This window comes from Panulirus ornatus, chromosome 13 (assembly GCF_036320965.1).
Source record: "Panulirus ornatus isolate Po-2019 chromosome 13, ASM3632096v1, whole genome shotgun sequence".
NCBI lineage: Eukaryota > Metazoa > Arthropoda > Malacostraca > Decapoda > Palinuridae > Panulirus > Panulirus ornatus.
Window position 1 is genome coordinate 5,459,900 of NC_092236.1, and position 24,367 is coordinate 5,484,266.

General features: G+C 30.1%; 1 protein-coding gene across 13 annotated transcripts in view; it reads right to left on the bottom strand.

The window, feature by feature from the left end:
- Nucleotides 1-24,367, bottom strand: part of Ythdc1 (YTH domain containing 1) — a 141,367-nt gene that overhangs the window by 20,497 nt on the left and 96,503 nt on the right. For 10 of the 13 annotated variants that reach the window (XM_071668504.1, XM_071668500.1, XM_071668505.1 and 7 more), the window contains exon 13: nt 22,676-22,777. The exons of the other annotated variants lie outside the window; for them this stretch is intronic. In XM_071668504.1, coding sequence (XP_071524605.1) covers nt 22,676-22,777 — 102 coding nt within the window. The remainder of the gene's footprint in view (nt 1-22,675; nt 22,778-24,367) is intronic. 13 annotated transcript variants of the gene reach the window in all.

The following is a 24,367-nucleotide window of genomic DNA, read 5'->3' on the forward strand; positions in this document are numbered from 1 at the left end:
TTACATACTTGATATTAATTATAATTATATTAATATGCTAATCAATCGACTAATTACACGAATTTTAAGTTTTCACCACAGATTCTTATTCAGCAGAGGTAAAAGCATCTATGTTGAAATTTTGAGTAAAATCTATTTTTTGAAAAAAATCAAGAAAAATCCAAGCCTTGGATATAATTTGGCTCAGATTTTCAACTTGTTCAGATTTTAATGAAAATCTGGGTATAAGTGCAATTCTAAATGGTGATTAAGGATATTGACTCAAAAGACCGCATTTCGTAAAATTAAGCCCTTAATTACATACTTGATATTAATTATAATTATATTAATATGCAAATCACTCGAATAAATACACTAATCTTAAGGTTTTCACCACAGATTCTTATTCAGGAGAGGTAAAAGCAGCTATGCTGAAAATTTGAGGAAAATCTATTTTTTGAAAAAAATCAAGAAAAATACAATTTGACTCAGATTTTCAACTTGTTCAGATTTTAATGAAAATCTGGGTATAAGTGCAATTCTATATGGTGATTAAGGATATCGAGTCAAAAGACTGCATTTAGTAAAATTAAGCGCTTAATTACATACTTGATATTATAGTTATAACAATATGCTAATCAATCGACTAACTGCACGAATTTTAAGGTTTTGACCACAGATTCTTATTCAGCAGAGGTAAAAGCATCTATGTTGAAATTTTGAGGAAAATCTATTTTTTGAAAAAAAATCAAGAAAAATCCAAGGCTAGCCTAGGATAAAATTTGGCTCAGATTTTCACCTTGTTCAGATTTTAATGAAAATCTGGGTATAAGTGCAAATCTATATGGTGATTAAGGATATTGACTCAAAACACTACATTTCGTAAAATTAAGCGCTTAATTATATACTTGATATTAATTATAATTACATTAATATGCAAATCACTCGACTAAATGCACGAATTTTAAGGTTTTCACCACAGATTCTTATTCAGGAGAGGAAAAAGCATCTATGCTGAAATTTTGAAGAAAATCTATTTTTTGAAAAAAATCAAGAAAAATCCAAGGATAAAATTTGGCTATGATTTTCAACTTGTTCAGATTTTAATGAAAATCTGGGTATAAGTGCAACTCTATATGGTGATTTAGGATATCGAGTCAAAAGACTGCATTTAGTAAAATTAAGCGCTTAATTACATACTTGATATTAATTATAATTATATTAATATGCTAATCAATCGACTAATTGCACGAATTTTAAGGTTTCGACCGCAGATTCTTATTCAGCAGAGGTAAAGGCATCTATGTTAGAATTTTGAGGAAAATCTATTTTTTCAAAAAAATCATGGATACAATTTGGCTCAGATTTTCATGCTGTTCAGATTTTAATGAAAATCTGGGTATAAGTGTAATTTTATATGGTGATTAAAGATATGGAGTCAAAAGACTGCATTTCGTAAAATTAAACACTTAATTACATTTTTTTTTTTTTTTTTATACTTTGTCGCTGTCTCCCGCGTTTGCGAGGTAGCGCAAGGAAACAGACGAAAGGAATGGCCCAACCCCCCCCCCCATACACATGTATATACATACGTCCACACACGCAAATATACAAACCTACACAGCTTTCCATGGTTTACCCCAGACGCTTCACATGCCTTGATTCAATCCACTGACAGCACGTCAACCCCGGTATACCACATCGCTCCAATTCACTCTATTCCTTGCCCTCCTTTCACCCTCCTGCATGTTCAGGCCCCGATCACACAAAATCTTTTTCACTCCATCTTTCCACCTCCAATTTGGTCTCCCTCTTCTCCTCGTTCCCTCCACCTCCGACACATATATCCTCTTGGTCAATCTTTCCTCACTCATTCTCTCCATGTGCCCAAACCACTTCAAAAACACCCTCTTCTGCTCTCTCAACCACGCTCTTTTTATTTCCACACATCTCTCTTACCCTTACGTTACTCACTCGATCAAACCACCTCATACCACACATTGTCCTCAAACATCTCATTTCCAGCACATCCATCCTCCTGCGCACAACTCTATCCATAGCCCACGCCTCACAACCATACAACATTGTTGGAACCACTATTCCTTCAAACATACCCATTTTTGCTTTCCGAGATAATGTTCTCGACTTCCACACATTCTTCAAGGCCCCCAGAATTTTCGCCCCCTCCCCCACCCTATGATCCACTTCCGCTTCCATGGTTCCATCCGCTGCCAGATCCACTCCCAGATATCTAAAACACTTCACTTCCTCCAGTTTTTCTCCATTCAAACTCACCTCCCAATTGACTTGACCCTCAACCCTACTGTACCTGATAACCTTGCTCTTATTCACATTTACTCTTAACTTTCTTCTTCCACACACTTTACCAAACTCAGTCACCAGTCACTTAATTACATACTTGATATTAATCATAATTATATTAATATGCTAATCAGTCGACTAATTGCACGAATGTTAAGGTTTTGACCACAGATTCGTATTCATCATAGGTAAAAGCATCTAAGTTGAAAATTTGAGTAAAATCTACTTTTTGAAAAAAAATCAAGAAAAATCCAAGACGGAAAAAATTTGGCTCAGATTTTCAACTTGTTCAGATTTTAATGAAAATCTGGGTATACGTGCAATTCTATATGGTGATTAAGGATATCAAGTCAAAAGACTGCATTTCTTAAAATTAAGCAATTAATTACATAACTGAAATCAATTATAATTATATTCATATGCAAATCACTCGACTAAATACACGAATTTTAGGGTTTTCACCACAGATTCTTATTCAGGAGAGGTAAAAGCATCTATGCTGAAATTTTGAGGAAAATCTATTTTTTGAAAAAAATCAAGAAAAATCCAAGGCTGGCTATAGCCTTGGATATAATTTGGCTCAGATTTTCAACTTGTTCAGATTTTAATGAAAATCTGGGTATAAGTGCAATTCTATATGGTGATTAAGGATATTGACTCAAAAGACTGCATTTCGTAATGTTAAGCCCTTAATTACATACTTGATATTAATTATAATTATATTAATATGCAAATCACTCGACTAAATACACGAATTTTAAGGTTTTCACCACAGATTCTTATTCAGGAGAGGTAAAAGCAGCTATGCTGAAAATCTGAGGAAAATCTATTTTTTCAAAAAAATTAAGAAAAATCCAATTTGACTCAAATTTTCAACTTGTTCAGATTTTAAAGAAGATCTAGGTATAAGTGCAATTCTATATGTTGATTAAGGATATCGAGTCAAAAGACTGCATTTAGTAAAATTAAGGGCTTAATTACATACTTGATATTAATTATAATTATATCAATATGCTAATCAATCGACTAATTACACGAATTTTAAGGTTTTGACCACAGATTCTTATTCAGCAGAGGTAAAAGCATCTATGCTGAAATTTTGAGGAAAATCTATTTTTTTAAAAAAACAAGAAAAAATCCAAGGCTATAGCCTCGGATAAAATTTGGCTCAGATTTTCAACTTGTTCAGATTTTAATGAAAATCTGGGTATAAGTGCAATTCTATATGGTGATTAAGGATATTGACTCAAAACACTGCATTTCGTAAAATTAAGGGCTTAATTACATATTTGATATTATAATTATATTAATATGCAAATCACTCGACTAAATACACGAATTTTAAGGTTTTCACCACAGATTCTTATTCAGGAGAGGAAAAAGCATCTATGCTGAAATTTTGAAGAAAATCTATTTTTTGAAAAAAATCAAGAAAAGTCCAAGGATAAAATTTGGCTATGATTTTCAACTTGTTCAGATTTTAATGAAAATCTGGGTATAAGTGCAATTCTATATGGTGATTTAGGATATCGAGTCAAAAGACTGCATTTAGTAAAATTAAGCGCTTAATTACATACTTGATATTAATTAAAATCATATTAATATGCTAATCAATCGACTAATTGCACGAATTTTAAGGTTTTGACCACAGATTATTATTCAGCAGAAGTAAAGGCATCTATGTTAAAATTTTGAGGAAAATCTATTTTTTCAAAAAAATCATGGATAAACTTTGGCTCAGATTTTTATGTTCAGATTTTAATGAAAATCTGGGTATAAGTGCAATTCTATATGTTGATTAAGGATATCGAGTCAAGACTGCATTTCGGAAAATTAAGCACTTAATTACATACTTGATATTAATCATAATTATATTAATATGCAAATCACTCAACTAAATACACGAATTTTAAGGTTTTGACCACAGATTCTTGTTCAGCAGACGTTAAAGCATCTATGCTGAAATTTTGAGGAAAATCTATTTTTTGAAAAAAAATCAAGAAAAATAAAAGGCTATATGGGATAAAATTTGGCTAAGATTTTCAACTTGTTCAGATTTTAAGGAAAATCTGGGTATAAATGCAATTCTATATGGTGATTACAGATATCGAGTCAAAAGACTCCATTTCGTAAAATTAAGCACTTAATTACATACTTGATATTAATCATAATTATATTAATATGCTAATCAGTCGACTAATTGCACGAATTTTAAGGTTTTAACCAGAGATTCTTATTCAGCTGAGGTAAAAGCATCTATGTTGAAATTTTAAGGAAAATCTATTTTTTGAAATAATCAAGAAAAATCCAAGGCCTTGGATAAAATTTGGCTCAGATTTTCAACTTGTTCAGATTTTAATGAAAATCTGGGTATACGTGCAATTCTATACAGTGATTAAGGATATCGAGTCAAAAGATTGCATTTCGTAAAATTAAGCACTTAATTACATAATTGATATCAATCATAATTATATCAATATGCAAATCACTCGACTAAATACAAGAATTTTAAGGTCTTCACCACAGATTCTATTCAGGAGAGGTAAAAGAATCTACGCTGAAATTTTGAGGAAAATCTATTTTCAAATTGTTCAGATTTTAATGAAAATCTGGGTATAAGTAAAATTCTATATGGCGATTAAGGATATCGAGTCAAAAGACTGCATTTAGTAAAATTAAGCACTTAATTACATACTTGATATTAATTATAATTATATTAATATGCTAATCAATCGACTAATTATACGAATTTTAAGGTTTTGACCAAAGATTCTTATTCAGCAGAGGTAAAAGCATCTATGTTGAAATTTTGAGTAAAATCTATTTTTTGAAAAAATAATGAAAATCTGGGTATAAGTGCAATTCTATTTGGTGATTAAGGATATCGAGTCAAAAGACTGCATTTAGTAAAATTAAGCGCTTAATTACATACTTGATATTAATTATAATTATCATTATGGTAATCAATCGACTAACTGCACGAATTTTAAGGTTTTGACCACAGATTCTTAATCATTAGAGGTAAAAGCTTCTTTGCTGAAATTTCGAGGAAAATCTATTTTTTGAAAAAAATCAAGAAAAATCCAAGGCTATAGCCTTGGATATAATTTGGCTCAGATTTTCAACTTGTTCAGATTTTAATGAAAATCTGGGTATAAGTGCCATTCTATATGGTGATTAAGGTTAATGACTCAAAAGACCGCATTTCGTAAAATTAAGCCCTTAATTACATACTTGATATTAATTATAATTATATTAATATGCAAATCACTCGACTAAATACACTAATTTTAAGGTTCTCACCACAGATTCTTATTGAGGAGAGGTAAAAGCAGCTATGCTGAAAATTTGAGGAAAATCTATTTTTTGAAAAAAATTAAGAAAAATCCAATTTGACTCAGATTTTCAACTTGTTCAGATTTTAATGAAAATCTGGGTATAAGTGGAATTCTATATGGTGATTAAGGATATCAAGTCAAAAGACTGCATTTAGTAAAATTAAGCGCTTAATTACATACTTGATATTAATTATAATTATATCAATATGCTAATCAATCGACTAACTGCACGAATTTTAAGGTTTTGACCACAGATTCTTATTCAGCAGAGGTAAAAGCATCTATGCTGAAATTGTGAGGAAAATCTATTTTTTGAAAAAAATCAAAGAAAATACAAGGTTATAGCCTAGGATAAAATTTTGCTCAGATTTTCAACTTGTTCAGATTTTAATGAAAATCTGGGTATAAGTGCAATTCTATATGGTGATTAAGGATATTGACTCAAAACACTGCATTTCGTAAAATTAAGCGCTTAATTACATACTTGATATTAATTATAATTATATTAATATGCAAATCACTCAACAAAATGCACGAATTTTAAGGTTTTCACCACAGATTCTTATTCAGGAGAGGAAAAAGCATCTATGCTGAAATTTTGAAGAAAATCTATTTTTTGAAAAAAAATCAAGAAAAATCCAAGGATAAAATTTGGCTATGATTTTCAACTTGTTCAGATTTTAATGAAAATCTGGGTATAAGTGCAATTCTATATCGTGATTTAGGAAATCGAGTCAAAAGACTGCATTTAGTAAAATTAAGCGCTTAATTACATACTTGATACTAATTATAATTATATTAATATGCTAATCAATGACTAATTGCACGAACTTTAAGGTTTTGACCGCAGATTCGTATTCAGCAGAGGTAAAGGCATCTATGTTGAAATTTTGAAGAAAATCTATTTCAAAAAAATCATGGATAAACTTTGGCTCAGATTTTCATGTTGTTCAGATTTTAATGAAAATCTGGGTATAAGTGTAATTTTATATGGTGATTAAAGATATGGAGTCAAAAGACTGCATTTCGTAAAATTAAGCACTTAATTACATAATTGATATTAATCATAATTATATTAATATGCTAATCAGTCGACTAATTGCACGAATGTTAAGGTTTTCACCACAGATTCTTATTCAGCAGAGGTAAAAGCATGTACGTTGAATTTTGAGGAAAATCTATTTTTTGAAAAATCAAGAAAAATCCAAGACTTGGATAAAATTTGGCTCAGATTTTCAACTAGTTCAGATTTTAATGAAAATCTGAGTATACGTGCAATTCTATATGGTGATTAAGGATATCAAGTCAAAAGACTGCATTTCGTAAAATTAAGCAATTAATTACATAACTGAAAATTATAATTATATTAATATGCAAATCACTCGACTAAATACACGAATTTTAGGGTTTTCACCACAGATTCTTATTCAGGAGAGGTAAAAGCATATATGCTGAAATTTTGAGGAAAATCTATTTTTTGAAAAAAATCAAGAAAAATCCAAGGCTATTTGGATATATTTTTGCTCAGATTTTCAACTTGTTCAGATTTTAATGAAAATCTGGGTATAAGTAAAATTCCATATGGCGATTAAGGATATCGAGTCAAAAGACTGCATTTAGTAAAATTAAGCGCTTAATTACATACTTGACATTAATTATAATTATATTAATATACTAATCAATTGACTACTTACACGAATTTTAAGACTTTGACCAAAGATTCTTATTCAGCAGAGGTAAAAGCATCTATGTTGAAAATTTGAGGAAAATATATTTTATGAAAAAAAATCAAGAAAAATTTGGCTCAGATTTTCAACTTGTTCAGATTTTAATGAAAATCTGAGTATAAGTGCAATTCTATATGGTGATCAAGGATATCGAGTCAAAAGACTGCATTTAGTAAAATTAAGCGCTTAATTACATACTTGATATTAATTATAATTATATTAATATGGTAATCACTCGACTAAATATACGAATTTTAAGGGTTTTACCACATATTCTTATTCAGGAGAGGTAAATGCATCTATGCTGAAATTTTGTGGAAAATCTATTTTTAGAAAAAAAATCAAGAAAAATCCAAGGCCTTGGATAAAATTCGACTCAGATTTTCAACTTGTTCAGATTTTAATGAAAATCTGGGTATAAGTGCAATTCTATATGGTGATTAAGGATATCGAGTCAAAAGACCGCATTTAGTAAAATTAAGCGCTTAATTACATACTTGATATAAATTATAATCATATGCTAATCAATCGACTAATTGCACGAATTCTATGGTTTTGACCACAGATTCTTATTCAGGAGAGGTTAAGGCATCTATGTTGAAATTTTGAGGAAAATCTATTTTCTTAAAAAAATCAAGAAAAATCCAAGGCCTTGGATAGAATTTGGCTCAGATTTTCAACTTGTTCAGATTTTAATAAAAATCTGGGTATAAGTGCAATTCTATATGGTGATTAAGGATATTGAGTCAAAATACTGCATTTCGTAAAATTAAGCCCTTAATTACATACTTGATATTAATTCTAATTATATTCATATGCAAATCACTCGACTAAATACACAAATTTAAGGTTTTGACCACAGATTCTTAATCATTAAAGGTAAAAGCATCTTTGCTGATATTTCGAGGAAAATCTATTTTTTGAAAAAAAATCAAGAAAAGTCCAAGGCCTTGGATATAATTTGGCTCAGATTTTCAACTTGTTCACATTTTAATGAAGATCTGGGTATAAGTGCAATTCTATATAGTGATTAAGGATAATGAGTCAAAAGACTGCATTTCGTAAAATTAAGCCCTTAATTACATACTTGATATTAATCATAATTATATTAATATGCAAATCACTCAACTAAATACACGAATTTTAAGGATTTGACCACAGATTCTTGTTGGGCAGACGTAAAAGCATCTATGCTGAAATTCTAAGGAAAATCTATTCTTTGAAAAAAAAAATCAAGAAAAATTTGAGGCTTGGATAAAATGTGGCTCATATTTTCAAGTTGTTCACATATTAATGAAAATCTGGGTGTAATTGCAATTCTATATGGTGATTAAAGATATCGAGTCAAAAGACTCCATTTCGTAAAATTAAGCATTTAATTAAATACTTGATATTAATTAATATGCTAATCACTCGACTAATTGCATGAATTTCAAGGTATTGACCACAGATTCTTATTCAGCAGAGGTAAAAGCATCTATGTTGAAATTTTGAGGAAAATCTATTTTTTGAAAAAAATCAAGAAAAATCCAAGCCTGGGATAAAATTTGGCTTAGGGTTTCAACTTGTTCAGATTTTAATGAAAATCTGGGTATAAGTGCAATTCTATATGGTGATTAAGGATATTGACTCAAAAGACTGCATTTCGTAAAATTAAGCCCTTAATTACATACTTGATATTAATTTTAATTATATCCATATGCAAATCACTCGACTAAATACACGAATTTTAAGGTTTTCACCACAGATTCTTATTCAGCAGAGGTAAAAGCATCTATGCTGATATTTCGAGGAAAATCTATTTTTTGAAAAAATCAAGAAAAATTTGGCTCAGATTTTCAACTTGTTCAGATTTTCATGAAAATCTGGGTATAAGTGCAATTCTAAATGGTGATTAAGGATATTGAGTCAAAAGACTGCATTTCGTAAAATTAAGCCCTTAATTACATACTTGATATTAATTTTATTTATATTCATATGCAAATCACTCGACTAAATACACGAATTTTAAGGTTTTGACCACAGATTCTTATTCATTAGAGGTAAAAGCATCTATGCTGAAATTTCGAGGAAAATCTATTTTTTGAAAAAAATCAAGAAAAATCACTCAACTATTTTAAATACACGAATTATAAGGTTTTGACCAAAGATTCTTGTCGAGTAGACGTAAAGCATCTATGCTGAAATTTTGAGGAAAATCTATTTTTTGACAAAAAAAATCATGAAAAATCTAAGGCTATAGCCTTGGATAAAACTTGGCTCAGATTTTCAACTTGTTCAGATTTTAATGATAATCTGGGTATAAGTGCAATTCTATATGGTGATTAAAGATATCGAGTCAAAAGACTCCATTTCGTAAAATTAAGCGCTTAAATACATACTTGATATTAATTATAAATATATTATGCTAATCAGTCGACTAATTGTACGAATTTTAAGGTTTTGACCACAGATTCTTATTCAGCAGAGGTAAAACCATCTATGTTGAAATTTTGAGGAAAATCTATTTTTTGAAAAAAAAAATCAAGATAACATTTGGCTCAGATTTTCAACTTGCTCAGATTTTAATGAAAATCTGGGTATAAGTGCAATTGTATATGGTGATTAAGGATACTGACTTAAAAGACTGCATTTCGTAAAATTAAGCCATTAATTACATACTTGATATTAATTATAATCATATTAATATGCAAATCACTCGACGAAAGGCACGAATTTTAAGGTTTTCACCACAGATTCTTATTCAGGAGAGGTAAAAGCATCTATGCTGAAATTTTGAGGGAAATCTATTTTTTGAAAAAAATCAAGAAAAATCAAGAAAAATAAAATTTGGCTCAGATTTTCAAGTTGTTAAGATTTTAATGACAATCTGGGTATACATGCAATTCTATATGGTGATTAAGGATATCGAGTCAAAAGACTGCATTTTATAAAATTAAGCACTTAATTACATAATTGATAATCATAATTATATTAATATGCAAATCACTCGACTAAATACACGCATTTTAAGGTTTTCACCACAGATTCTTATTTAGGAGAGGTAAAAGCATCTATGCTAAAATTTTGAGGAATTTCTATTTATTGAAAAAAAAAATCAAGATAACATTTGGCTCAGATTTTCAACTTCATATTTTAATGAAAATCTGGGTATAAGTGCAATCCTATATGGTGTTTAAGGATATTGAGTCAAAAGACTCTATTTCGTAAAATTAAGCCATTACATACTTGATATTAATTATAATTATATCAATATGCAAATCACTCAACTAAATACACGAATTTTAAGGTTTTCACCACAGATTCTTATTCAGGAGAGGTAAAAGCATCTATGCTCAAATTTTGAGGAAAATGTATTTTTTGAAAAAAATCAAGAAAAATCCAAGGGTATAGCCTGGGATAAACTTTGGCTCAGATTTTCAACTTGTTCAGATTTTAATGAAAATCTGGGTATAAGTGCAATTCTATATGGTGAGTAACGATATCAAGTCAAAAAACTGCATTTCGTAAAATGAAGCCCTTAATTACATACTTGATATTAATTATAATTAATATGCTAATCAGTCGACTAATATCACGAATTGTAAGGTTTTGATCACAGATTCTTATTCAGTAGAGGTAAAAGCATCTATGTTGATATTTTGAGGAAAATCTATTTTTTGAAAAAAAATCAAGAAAAATCCAAGGCCTTGGATATAATTTGGCTCAGATTTTCAACTTGTTCAGATTTTACTGAAAATCTGGGTATAAGTGCAATTCTATATGGTGATTAAGGATATTGAGTCAAAAGACTCCATTTCGTAAAATTAAACGCTTAATTACATACTTGATATTAATTATAAATATATTAATATGCAAATCACTCAACTAAATACACGAATTTGAAGGTTTTGACCATAGATTCTTCTTGAGCAGCCGTAAAAGGATCTATGCTGAAATTCTGAGGAAAATCTATTTTTTGAAAAAAAAAATCAAGAAAAATCTAAGGCCTTGGATAAAATTTGGCTCAGATTATCAAATTCTTCAGATTTCAATGAAAATCTGGGTATAAGTGCAATTCTATATGATGATGAAAGATATCGAGTCAAAAGACTCCATTTCGTAAAATTAAGCGCTTAATTACATACTTGATATTAATTATTATATTAATATGCTAATCAGTCAACTAATTGCACGAATTTTAAGTTTTTGACAACAGACTCTTATTCAGGAGAGGTAAAAGCATCTATGTTGAAATTTTGAGGAAAATCTATTTCTTGAAAAGTAATCAAGATAAAATTTGGCTCAGATTTTCAACTTGTTCAGATTTTAATGAAAATCTGCGTACTAGTGCAATTCTATATGGTGATTAAGGATATTGACTCAAAACACTGCATTTCGTAAAATTAAGCCCTTAATTACATACTTGATATTAATCATAATTATATTAATATGCAAATCACTCGACTAAATACACGAATTTTAAGGTTTTCACCACAGATTCTTATTCAGGAGAGGTAAAAGCATCTATGCTGAAATTTTGTGGATAATCTATTTTTTGAAAAAAAAATCAAGAAAAATCCAAATTTGGCTCATTTTTCAACTTGTTCAGATTTTAATGAAAATCTGGGTATAAGTGCAATTCTATACGGTGATTAAGGATATCAAGTCAAAAGACTGCATTTCGTAAAATTCAGCTCTTAATTACATACTTGATATAATCATAATTACATTAATATGCAAATCACTCGACTAAATACACTAATTATAAGGTTTTCACCACAGATTCTTGTTCAGGAGAGGTAAAAGCATCTATGCTAAAATTTTGAGGAAAATTTTCTTGAAAAAATTTAGAAAAATCTAAGACTAAATTTGGCTCAGATTTTCAACTTGTTCAGATTTTAATGAAAATCTGGGTATAAGTGCAATTCTGATTAAGGATATCAAGTCAAAAGACTGCATTTCGTAAAATTAAGCGCTTAATTACATACTTAATATTGATTATTATATAAATATGCTAATCAGTCGACTAATTGCACGAATTTTAGGGTTTTAACCACACTCTTATTCAGCAGAGGCAAAAGCATCTATGTTGAAATTTCGAGGAAAATCTATTTTTTGAAAAAAAAAAATCTAGAAAAATCCAAGCCTTGGATAAAGTTTTCGCTCAGATTTTCAACTTGTTCAGATTTTAATGAAAATCTGGGTATAAGTGCAATTCTATATGGTGATTAAGGATATTGACTCAAAAGAGTGCATTTCGTAAAATTAAGTCCTTAATTACATACTTGATATTATAATTATATTAATATGCAAATCACTCAACTAAATACACGAATTTTAAGGTTTTGACCACAGATTCTTGTTGAGCAGACGTAAAAGCATGTATGCTGAAATTTTGAGGAAAATATATTTTTTGAAAAAAAATCAAGAAAAATCTAAGGCCTTGGATAAAATTTGGCTCAGATTTTCAACTTGTTTAGATTTTAATGAAAATCTGGGTATAAGTTCAATTCTATATGGTGATTAAGGATATCAAGTCAAAAGACTGCATTTCGTAAAATAAAGCGCTTAATTACATACTTAATATTGATTAATATTATATAAATATGCTAATCAGTCGACTAATTGCACGAATTTTAGGGTTTTGACCACAGACTCTTATTCAGCAGAGGCAAAAGCATCTATGTTGAAATTTTGAGGAAAATCTATTTTTTGAAAAAAAATCTAGAAAAATCCAAGCCTTGGATAAAATTTGGCTCAGATTTTCAACTTGTTTAGATTTTAATGAAAATCTGGGTATATGTGCAATTCTATATGGTGATTAAAGATATCGAGTCAAAAGACTTCATTTCGTAAAATTAAGCGCTTAATTACATACTTGATATTAATTATAATTATATTATGCTAATCAGTCGATTAATTGGAAGAATTTTAAGGTTTTGACCACAGATTCTTATTCAGCAGAGGTGAAAGCATCTATGTTGAAATTTTGAGGAAAATCTATTTTTTGAAAAAAAAATCAAGATAAAATTTGGCTCAGACTTTCAACTTGTTCAGATTATAATGAAAATCTGGGTATAAGTGCAATTCTATTGGTGATTAAGGATATTGACTCAAAAGACTGCATTTCGTAAAATTAAGCCCTTAATTACATACTTGATATTAATTATAATTATATCAATATGCAAATCACTCGACTAAATACACTAATTTTAAGGTTTTCACCACAGATTCTTATTCAGGAGAGGTAAAAGCATCTATGCTGAAATTTTGAGGATAATTTATTTTTTGAAAAAAATCAAGAAAAATCCAAGGCTATATATATATAGCCTTGGATATAATTTAGCTCAGATTTTCAACTTGTTCAGATTTTAATGAAAATCTGGGTATAAGTGCAATTCTATATGGTGATTAAGGATATTGACTCAAAAGACTCCATTTCGTAAAATTAAGCCCTTAATTACATACTTGATGTTAATTATAATTATATTAATATGCAAATCACTCAACTAAATACACGAATTTTAAGGTTTTGACCAAAGATTCTTGTTTAGCAGACGTACAAGCATCTATGCTGAAATTTTGAGGAAAATCTATTTTTTGAAAAAAAAATCAAGAAAAATCTAAGGTCTTGGATAATATTTGGCTCAGATTTTCAACTTGTTCAGATTGTAATGAAGATCTGGGTATATGTGCACTTCTATATGGTGATTAAAGATATCGATTCAAAAGACTCCATTTCGTAAAATTAAGCGCTTAATTACATACTTGATATTAATTATAATTATATTCATATGCTAATCAGTCGACTAATTGGAAGAATTTTAAGGTTTTGACCACAGATTCTTATTCAGCAGAGGTAAAAGCATCTATGTTGAAATTTTGAGAAAAATCTATTTTTTGAAAAAAAATCAAGAAAAATCCAAGGCTATAGCCTTGGATAAAATTTGGCTCAGATTTTCAACTTGTTCAGATTTTAATGAAAATCTGGGTATAAGTGCAATTCTATTGGTGATTAAGGATATTGAGTCAAAAGACTGCATTTCGTAAAATTAAGCCCTTAATTACATACTTGATATTAATTATAATTATATCAGTATGCAAATCACTCGACTAAATACACTAATTTTAAGGTTTTCACCACAGATTCTTATTCAGGAGAGGTAAAAGCATCTATGCTGAAATTTTGAGGATAATTTATTTTTTGAAAAAAATCAAGAAAAATCCAAGGCTATATATATATAGCCTTGGATATAATTTAGCTCAGATTTTCAACTTGTTCAGATTGTAATGAAAATCTGGGTATAAGTGCAATTCTATATGGTGATTAAGGATATTGACTCAAAAGACTCCATTTCGTAAAATTAAGCCCTTAATTTCATACTTGATGTTAATTATAATTATATTAATATGCAAATCACTCAACTAAATACACGAATTTTAAGGTTTTGACCAAAGATTCTTGTTTAGCAGACGTACAAGCATCTATGATGAAATTTTGAGGAAAATCTATTTTTTGAAAAAAAAAATCAAGAAAAATCTAAGGCCTTGGATAAAATTTGGCTCAGATTTTCAACTTGTTCAGATTGTAATGAAGATCTGGGTATATGTGCACTTCTATATGGTGATTAAAGATATCGAGTCAAAAGACTCCATTTCGTAAAATTAAGCGCTTAATTACATACTTGATATTAATTATAATTATATTCATATGCTAATCAGTCGACTAATTGGAAGAATTTTAAGGTTTTGACCACAGATTCTTATTCAGCAGAGGTAAAAGCATCTATGTTGAAATTTTGAGAAAAATCTATTTTTTGAAAAAAATCAAGAAAAATCCAAGGCTATAGCCTTGGATAAAATTTGGCTCAGATTTTCAACTTGCTCAGATTTTAATGAAAATCTGGGTATAAGTTCAATTCTATATGGTGATTAAGGATATTGAGTCAAAAGACTGCATTTCGTAAAATTAAGCACTTAATTACATAATTGATATCAATTATAATTATATTAATATGCAAATCACTCGACTAAATACACGAATTTAAAGGTTTTCACCACAGATTCTTATTCACGTGAGGTAAAAGCATCTATACTGAAATTTCGAGGAAAATCTATTTTTTGAAAAAATCAAGAAAAATCCAAAAAATTGGATAAAATTTGGCTCAGATTTTCAACTTGTTCAGATTTTAATGAAAATCTGGGTATAAGTTCAATTCTATATGGTGATTAAGGATATTGAGTCAAAAGACTGCATTTCGTAAAATTAAGCCCTTAATTACATACTTGATATTAATCATAATTATATTAATATGCAAATCACTCAACTAAATACACGAATTTTAAGGTTTTCACCACAGATTCTTATTCAGGAGAGGTAAAAGCATCTATGCTCAAATTTTGAGGAAAATCTATTTTTTGAAAAAAATCAAGAAAAATCCAAGGCTTGGATATAATTTGGCTCAGATTTTCATCTTGTTCAGATTTTAATGAGAATCTGGGTATAAGTGCAGTTCTATATGGTGATTAAGGATATTGAGTCAAAAGACTGCATTTCGTAAAATTAAGCCCTTAATTACATACTTGATATTAATTTTAATTACATTCATACGCAAATCACTCGAGTAAATACACGAATTTAAGGTTTTGACCACAGATTCTTATTCAGCAGAGGTAAAAGCATCTTTGCTGAAATTTCGAGGAAAATCTATTTTTTTGAAAAAAATCAAGAAAAATCCAAAAATAAAATTTGGCTGATTTTCAACTTGTTCAGATTTTAATGAAAATCTGGGTATAAGTGCAATTCTATATGGTGATTAAGAATATTGAGTCAAAAGACTGCATTTCGTAAAATTAAGCCCTTAATTACATACTTGATATTAATTATATCAATATGCAAATCACTCGACTAAATACACGAATTTTAAGGTTTTCACCACAGATTCTTATTCAGCAGAGGTAAAAGCATCTATGTTGAAATTTTGAGGAAAATCTATTTTTTGAAAAAAAAATCAAGAAAAATCGAAGGATATGCTTGGATAAAATTTGGCTCAGATTTTCAACTTGTTCAGATTTTAATGAAAATCTGGGTATAAGTGCAATTCTACATGGTGATTAAGGATATCGAGTCAAGAGACTGCATTTCGTAAAATTAAGCGCTTAATTACATACTTAATATTATGATTATATAAATATGCTAATCAGTCGACTAACTGCACGAACTTTAAGGTTTTGACCACAGATTCTTATTCAACAGAGGTAAAAGCATCTATGTTGAAATTTTGAGGAAAATCTATTTTTTGAAAAAAAAATCAAGATAAAATTTGGCTCAGACTTTCAACTTGTTCAGATTATAATGAAAATCTGGGTATAAGTGCAATTCTATTGGTGATTAAGGATATTGACTCAAAAGACTGCATTTCGTAAAATTAAGCCCTTAATTACATACTTGATATTAATTATAATTATATCAATATGCAAATCACTCGACTAAATACACTAATTTTAAGGTTTTCACCACAGATTCTTATTCAGGAGAGGTAAAAGCATCTATGCTGAAATTTTGAGGATAATTTATTTTTTGAAAAAAATCAAGAAAAATCCAAGGCTATATATATATAGCCTTGGATATAATTTAGCTCAGATTTTCAACTTGTTCAGATTTTAATGAAAATCTGGGTATAAGTGCAATTCTATATGGTGATTAAGGATATTGACTCAAAAGACTCCATTTCGTAAAATTAAGCCCTTAATTACATACTTGATGTTAATTATAATTATATTAATATGCAAATCACTCAACTAAATACACGAATTTTAAGGTTTTGACCAAAGATTCTTGTTTAGCAGACGTACAAGCATCTATGCTGAAATTTTGAGGAAAATCTATTTTTTGAAAAAAAAATCAAGAAAAATCTAAGGTCTTGGATAAAATTTGGCTCAGATTTTCAACTTGTTCAGATTTTAATGAAAATCTGGGTATAAGTGCAATTCTATTGGTGATTAAGGATATTGACTCAAAAGACTGCATTTCGTAAAATTAAGCCCTTAATTACATACTTGATATTAATTATAATTATATCAGTATGCAAATCACTCGACTAAATACACTAATTTTAAGGTTTTCACCACAGATTCTTATTCAGGAGAGGTAAAAGCATCTATGTTGATATTTTGAGAAAAATCTATTTTTTGAAAAAATCAAGAAAAATCCAAGGCTATAGCCTTGGATAAAATTTGGCTCAGATTTTCAACTTGTTCAGATTTTAATGAAAATCTGGGTATAAGTGCAATTCTATTAGTGATTAAGGATATTGACTCAAAAGACTGCATTTCGTAAAATTAAGCCCTTAATTACATACTTGATATTAATTATAATTATATCAGTATGCAAATCACTCGACTAAATACACTAATTTTAAGGTTTTCACCACAGATTCTTATTCAGGAGAGGTAAAAGCATCTATGCTGAAATTTTGAGGATAATTTATTTTTTGAAAAAAAATCAAGAAAAATCCAAGGCTATATATATATAGCCTTGGATATAATTTAGCTCAGATTTTCAACTTGTTCAGATTTTAATGAAAATCTGGGTATAAGTGCAATTCTATATGGTGATTAAGGATATTGACTCAAAAGACTCCATTTCGTAAAATTAAGCCCTTAATTTCATACTTGATGTTAATTATAATTATATTAATATGCAAATCACTCAACTAAATACACGAATTTTAAGGTTTTGACCAAAGATTCTTGTTTAGCAGACGTACAAGCATGTATGATGAAATTTTGAGGAAAATCTATTTTTTGAAAAAAAAAATCAAGAAAAATCTAAGGCCTTGGATAAAATTTGGCTCAGATTTTCAACTTGTTCAGATTGTAATGAAGATCTGGGTATATGTGCACTTCTATATGGTGATTAAAGATATCGAGTCAAAAGACTCCATTTCGTAAAATTAAGCGCTTAATTACATACTTGATATTAATTATAATTATGTTCATATGCTAATCAGTCGACTAATTGGAAGAATTTTAAGGTTTTGACCACAGATTCTTATTCAGCAGAGGTAAAAGCATCTATGTTGAAATTTTGAGAAAAATCTATTTTTTGAAAAAAATCAAGAAAAATCCAAGGCTATAGCCTTGGATAAAATTTGGCTCAGATATTCAACTTGCTCAGATTTTAATGAAAATCTGGGTATAAGTTCAATTCTATATGGTGATTAAGGATATTGAGTCAAAAGACTGCATTTCGTAAAATTAAGCACTTAATTACATAATTGATATCAATTATAATTATATTAATATGCAAATCACTCGACTAAATACACGAATTTAAAGGTTTTCACCACAGATTCTTATTCACGTGAGGTAAAAGCATCTATACTGAAATTTCGAGGAAAATCTATTTTTTGAAAAAATCAAGAAAAATCCAAAAAATTGGATAAAATTTGGCTCAGATTTTCAACTTGTTCAGATTTTAATGAAAATCTGGGTATAAGTTCAATTCTATATGGTGATTAAGGATATTGAGTCAAAAGACTGCATTTCGTAAAATTAAGCCCTTAATTACATACTTGATATTAATCATAATTATATTAATATGCAAATCACTCAACTAAATACACGAATTTTAAGGTTTTCACCACAGATTCTTATTCAGGAGAGGTAAAAGCATCTATGCTCAAATTTTGAGGAAAATCTATTTTTTGAAAAAAATCAAGAAAAATCCAAGGCTTGGATATAATTTGACTCAGATTTTCAACTTGTTCAGATTTTAATGAGAATCTGGGTATAAGTGCAGTTCTATATGGTGATTAAGGATATTGAGTCAAAAGACTGCATTTCGTAAAATTAAGCCCTTAATTACATACTTGATATTAATTCTAATTACATTCATACGCAAATCACTCGAGTAAATACACGAATTTAAGGTTTTGACCACAGATTCTTATTCAGCAGAGGTAAAAGCATCTTTGCTGAAATTTCGAGGAAAATCTATTTTTTTGAAAAAAATCAAGAAAAATCCAAAAATAAAATTTGGCTGATTTTCAACTTGTTCAGATTTTAATGAAAATCTGGGTTATTATAAGTGCAATTCTATATGGTGATTAACGATATCGAGTCAAAAGACTGCATTTCGTAAAATTAAGCGCTTAATTACATGCTTGATATTAATTTTAATTATATTAATATGCTAATCAGTCGACTAATTGCACGAATTTTAAGGTTTTGACCACAGATCCTTATTCAGCAGAGGTAAAAGCATCTATGTTGAAATATTGAGGAAAATCTATTCTTGAAAAAAATCAAAAAAAGTCCAAGGATAAAATTTGGCTCAGATTTTAAAATTGTTCAGATTTTATTGAAAATCTGGGTATAAGTGCAATTCTATATGGTGATAAAGGATATCGAGTCAAAAGACTGCATTTCGTAAAATTAAGCCCTTAATTACATACTTGATATTAATCATAATTATATTAATATGCTAATCAGTTGACTAATTGCACGAATTTTAAGGTTTTGACCACAGATTCTTATTCAGCAGAGGTAAAAGCATCTATTTTGAAATTTTGAGGAAAATCTATTTTTTGAAAAAAATTAAGAAAAATCCAAGGCTATAACTTCAGATTTTAATGAAAATCTGGGTATAAGTGCAATTCTATAAGGTGATTAAGGATATTGACTCAAAAGACTGCATTTCGTAAAATTAAGCCCTTAATTACATACTTGATATTAATCTTAATTATATTCATATGCAAATCACTTGACTAAATACACGAATTCTTATTCACTAGAGGTAAAAGCATCTATGCTGAAATTTTGAGGAAAATCTATTTTTTGAAAAAACAGTTGTGTCTGTGTTCTTTTACCAAATATAAATCTGTGTTATCCTTCAAGTATAAGTCTGTTTGAATTATGGTGGTTCATTATGTCTTTACATCACTCTTCAAATACTAAAATGATGTGTGACGTAAGCATCACTAGTCCGTATTGTTTCAACAACAAATTGGTCTCTCCTTTGTGTACTGGTGTTGTTTATATTATTTTGAGTATGTCTGCTATGAAGAGAAATGGGAAACTATAATGCTTTGTCTGAGCAGCACTATGAAAAGAATGGCAATAGTTTCTTTCATCTTTTTTGGAAAGTGCTAGAATTCCATTATTTCATGTTATCTGATTACCATTTCCATTAAGTATATTTCTGTTAGTGCATACATCACAACTGTTAAACATTTCATTTATTTCACTACTCTCTCATAGTGAATGTTAAGTTGAACTGGTTTATCAGCATATGCCATTCTTTTAGGGGTCATTTACATACCTCAGATTACTTTGATTTTTTCATCCTTGCTCTAAATTAGTTTCTCTTCAAACAATATTCTCTTTTATGTGACTATCATTACCATGTCTGCAATTCCAAGCCTTTCTTCAAACCGTTTTACTACTTACTTGTGATGAATTCAACCAAAAATGTCAGGGCTAGTGCAAAGGGCTAATTATTCTCAACTGCCCCCTGCATTACCATACAAGTGATTTTTCATTCATCTGGTACCGATTTCAATCAAACATAAATTTTTCTTTTAAATGTTTCTGTGGTTCCATACATGTTTTTCATCTTTCCTAGCAGTACACAAAATGATTGTCCTAGCATCCTTGTTAGGCTGTCTTACACTTTTGTCCAATTTATTTTTGGCATGTTCCAGGGTAATCTTGAAGACTTATCAACTGTGTACCTTCCCACTTGAAAGGCTTTCAGGTTCAACACATTTTCTTTTATGCCTTCAATTTGTAGCCTTGCACAGATTACCATATATGTTTCTCTTCTTTTTTGGGTATATGATTCCAGTTCTTTCAGACACTCATGGTAATCCATAGTCTACATTCCTTCAATTTTGCCAGTGGAGTGCTTCTGAACTCTAAAATATCTATTTCTTATTGTACAGTTGGTGACCATACAACACAGCAGTATTCAATTTTGCTTCTTATGAATGTACTAAACATTTCCATCAATAGGTTTTTCTCTCTTGCACAGAAAGTTCTCAGAAACATACAAAACATCGCTTGATTTGAGTTACCTTCTCAAAATGCTTTCTGAAATCTAGTTTTTCATTAATCACCACACCCAAATCTTTTATGTCTCTCCCACTTTCTATCACTTTCCCTACTGGGCCTTTATATGTGGAATCACTAATGAATCCTTCCTTGACTCATAACTTACTTGCTTAAATTTACCTTCATTAAATTCCACTCAATTCACTTCTGCGCATTTGTATATTGCATCTATGTCTTCTTACAAACCCAGCTGATCAATCTTTGATCCAATCATTCTGATCACCTTGGTATTGTCAGCAAAGCTCCTTACTATGTTATGCTTTCCTTTACTTTGCTATTGATGTCTGATATCATTACCACATCTATTGAGGCTAACATCATTCCCTGTGGTACCCCAGACAGGACATGGTTCCTTTTGCTACCACTCGGAACTTTCTGTTAGTTAAAACTGTTAATTCAACTTTCTCATACCCTTAATTTTCTTTAGGGACTTCTTTTAGCAAAATCCTGCAGTTTATTTAACCATATGGTTTTCCAAACTCAAGGAAAATAGTATCCACTTTTTCCACCTCAATAACTTCCACAGATGTCATTGTAATGAGCTAAGAATTACGTTTGTATACTTTTCCTGGCACAAATCCACATTGACCTTCATTTATGTAACTGGTTTGTATAGTTCAGGTATTAGTTTTGATCATCCTTAGCGTACTGTAGTTACTTATGCCATTTTGTTGGCAAAGGGTCGCCTTTTGCACAAAACATATGAAAATCAAGATTTCTGGCAAAAGTCAGGGGTTAAATCATACACAATATCATCTATAACTCAAGTACATATGTAACTATGAAAAACTAAAAACAAAACCATGGATAATCAAACAAAGACTGTATTATGATGAATAATAACCTTAAATTCTAAAAAGAATAAGAATAAAAATGACTACTGTATGTATGAATGAAACAATGTGGCATCATCAGACTGTTACCTCCTCTTACCATCACTTCAGAATGTAACTGCCCTCCAGCCACTTGTGGCTCATGCAGTAAGTTACAGACTTCGAAATGAGATTTTATGTTTTTACTTTATGTGCAGCATTATGTATGGGTTCTGTGTATGTATAGGTAAGAAAGGAAGGTGAATATTGGGTCGAAAAAGGGGTGGAACAGGAATGTAACCCACTCTTACTAAGTACAACTGAGTTTGCTTTGCACAGCCTTTCCTTAAATCACATGCAAAGTGAGGAAAGGGTGTACTTAACCGTAATCTTTACTTACATCTGCTGATGGTCTCTTTTCAGAGCGAGATCGTGATGCTGGGTATTCTGGTAATGGGGGCCCATCATAATATCGGGGTGGGCCAATTGGATCAAAAGGTGGCTGTGAATTGTAAAGGATAAAGGATACTGTCAATAATCAATTACTTCTATCTGTGAAATTCTATGAATTTATTTCAATCATGCATAAACATAATAACAAGTTTCCTAGAGCCATTTTGAAAAACAGATGATTCAAATGCCCAAAATTTCTATATTCTTTCAAGAAAATGGGCTGAAAAACTGCTTGCTTACAAATGAAGTCAAATAGAAGCTTTGAAGTAATAGTAACATTTTTACACTTGGACAATTTATCAGCAGTATAATCATACCACTGAAATGTCAGGGGGTAAGGTAGCATTAACAAAACTCACAATACCAAATCCAGGTTGTAACCTACTCCTCAAGTAGCTGGCCACCAACAACCTGCTAATTGTGGGCTGACCTAAATCCCAATCTCCAATCACTACACCCAACACCATGAAAGAAAGGCAAAAAAACCTACAAAGGTAGGTCTTCTCAATGTATGTAGCACCACAACTAGCTCTTCAATTTAATGTACTTTATCTATTCCAAAATATAAGGAATTAAACAAATGAGGAAGACAAATTAGCAGCCATGAGGCTCGATGCTTCATATATTGTTCAAGCAAAAAATCACAGCAGCCATGAGCCTCTATGCTTCAGATCTCCTTTAAGAACAAAAATATCTGATATCAATATGCTTAGAAATGAACAAAACAGATACATGTAAATGATTAAATGATAAACAACTGTACATAAGACAGGCAACCAGGAAGTGTTATCAAGGTACTGAATTCCTCCAAAGCCCTCTGAAGGATGATCAAACAATGACATGGAGTTCTGTCTAGCTTCTGGTCTTTCAGTGAGAACATATAGCACATATTCAAGTACATAAGGGTATCACTACAAAGGAACTGAGAACAGATATCCATCTAAGATACTGAAAAGCTGTGATGCAGATGGAGTGATAAGAGAGAAGGCAAAGACTGAAGATGTGGTAAGTGTGTATAGCAGACTGGAAATATGGTCTTGTACTTAATGACTGGATGATGGCAATGATAACTCCATTGCATAAGGGAAAAAGAAGTAAAAGTCTTTGGAAATATTGCAGGCATGTCATCTTCACAATCCTGCCACTATTTGGTAGCAATGTGACTTATCAATATAAAAAGATGAGTTAACTTTTTGTTGATGAGTAAAGACAGATTTTGATAAGGAAGTTGTATTAACCTGACTTTTCCACTTAGTTAAGTAATGGGGAAGTTCAAGAGAAAAGATTTGTGTGCAAAAAAAATTTAAGGATTCAGAAATGGCATATGGTACAGTTTAGAAGAACAGAGAAAGGAATCTGGGAAGTCCTAACTCTATGGTGTGCCCACAAGATCCCAAGACACCTCTAAAGAGGACAAGTAACACCTGGCAGATACATGCATTTGGGATTAGGGGATATGGGCTTTTTTTGCACTCATGACACAGAATAGCACGTATGGCATTTACAATTCTGTGGTGCAAGGTCATGTAATATGTCACATTATTTCTGGGGATTCCTACATTGTGATCTCAATGGCTTAAATGCAGAATGTGTAGCCATGTTAGTAGCTAGGTCTTTTGGAGAACCTCCATATGAGTAA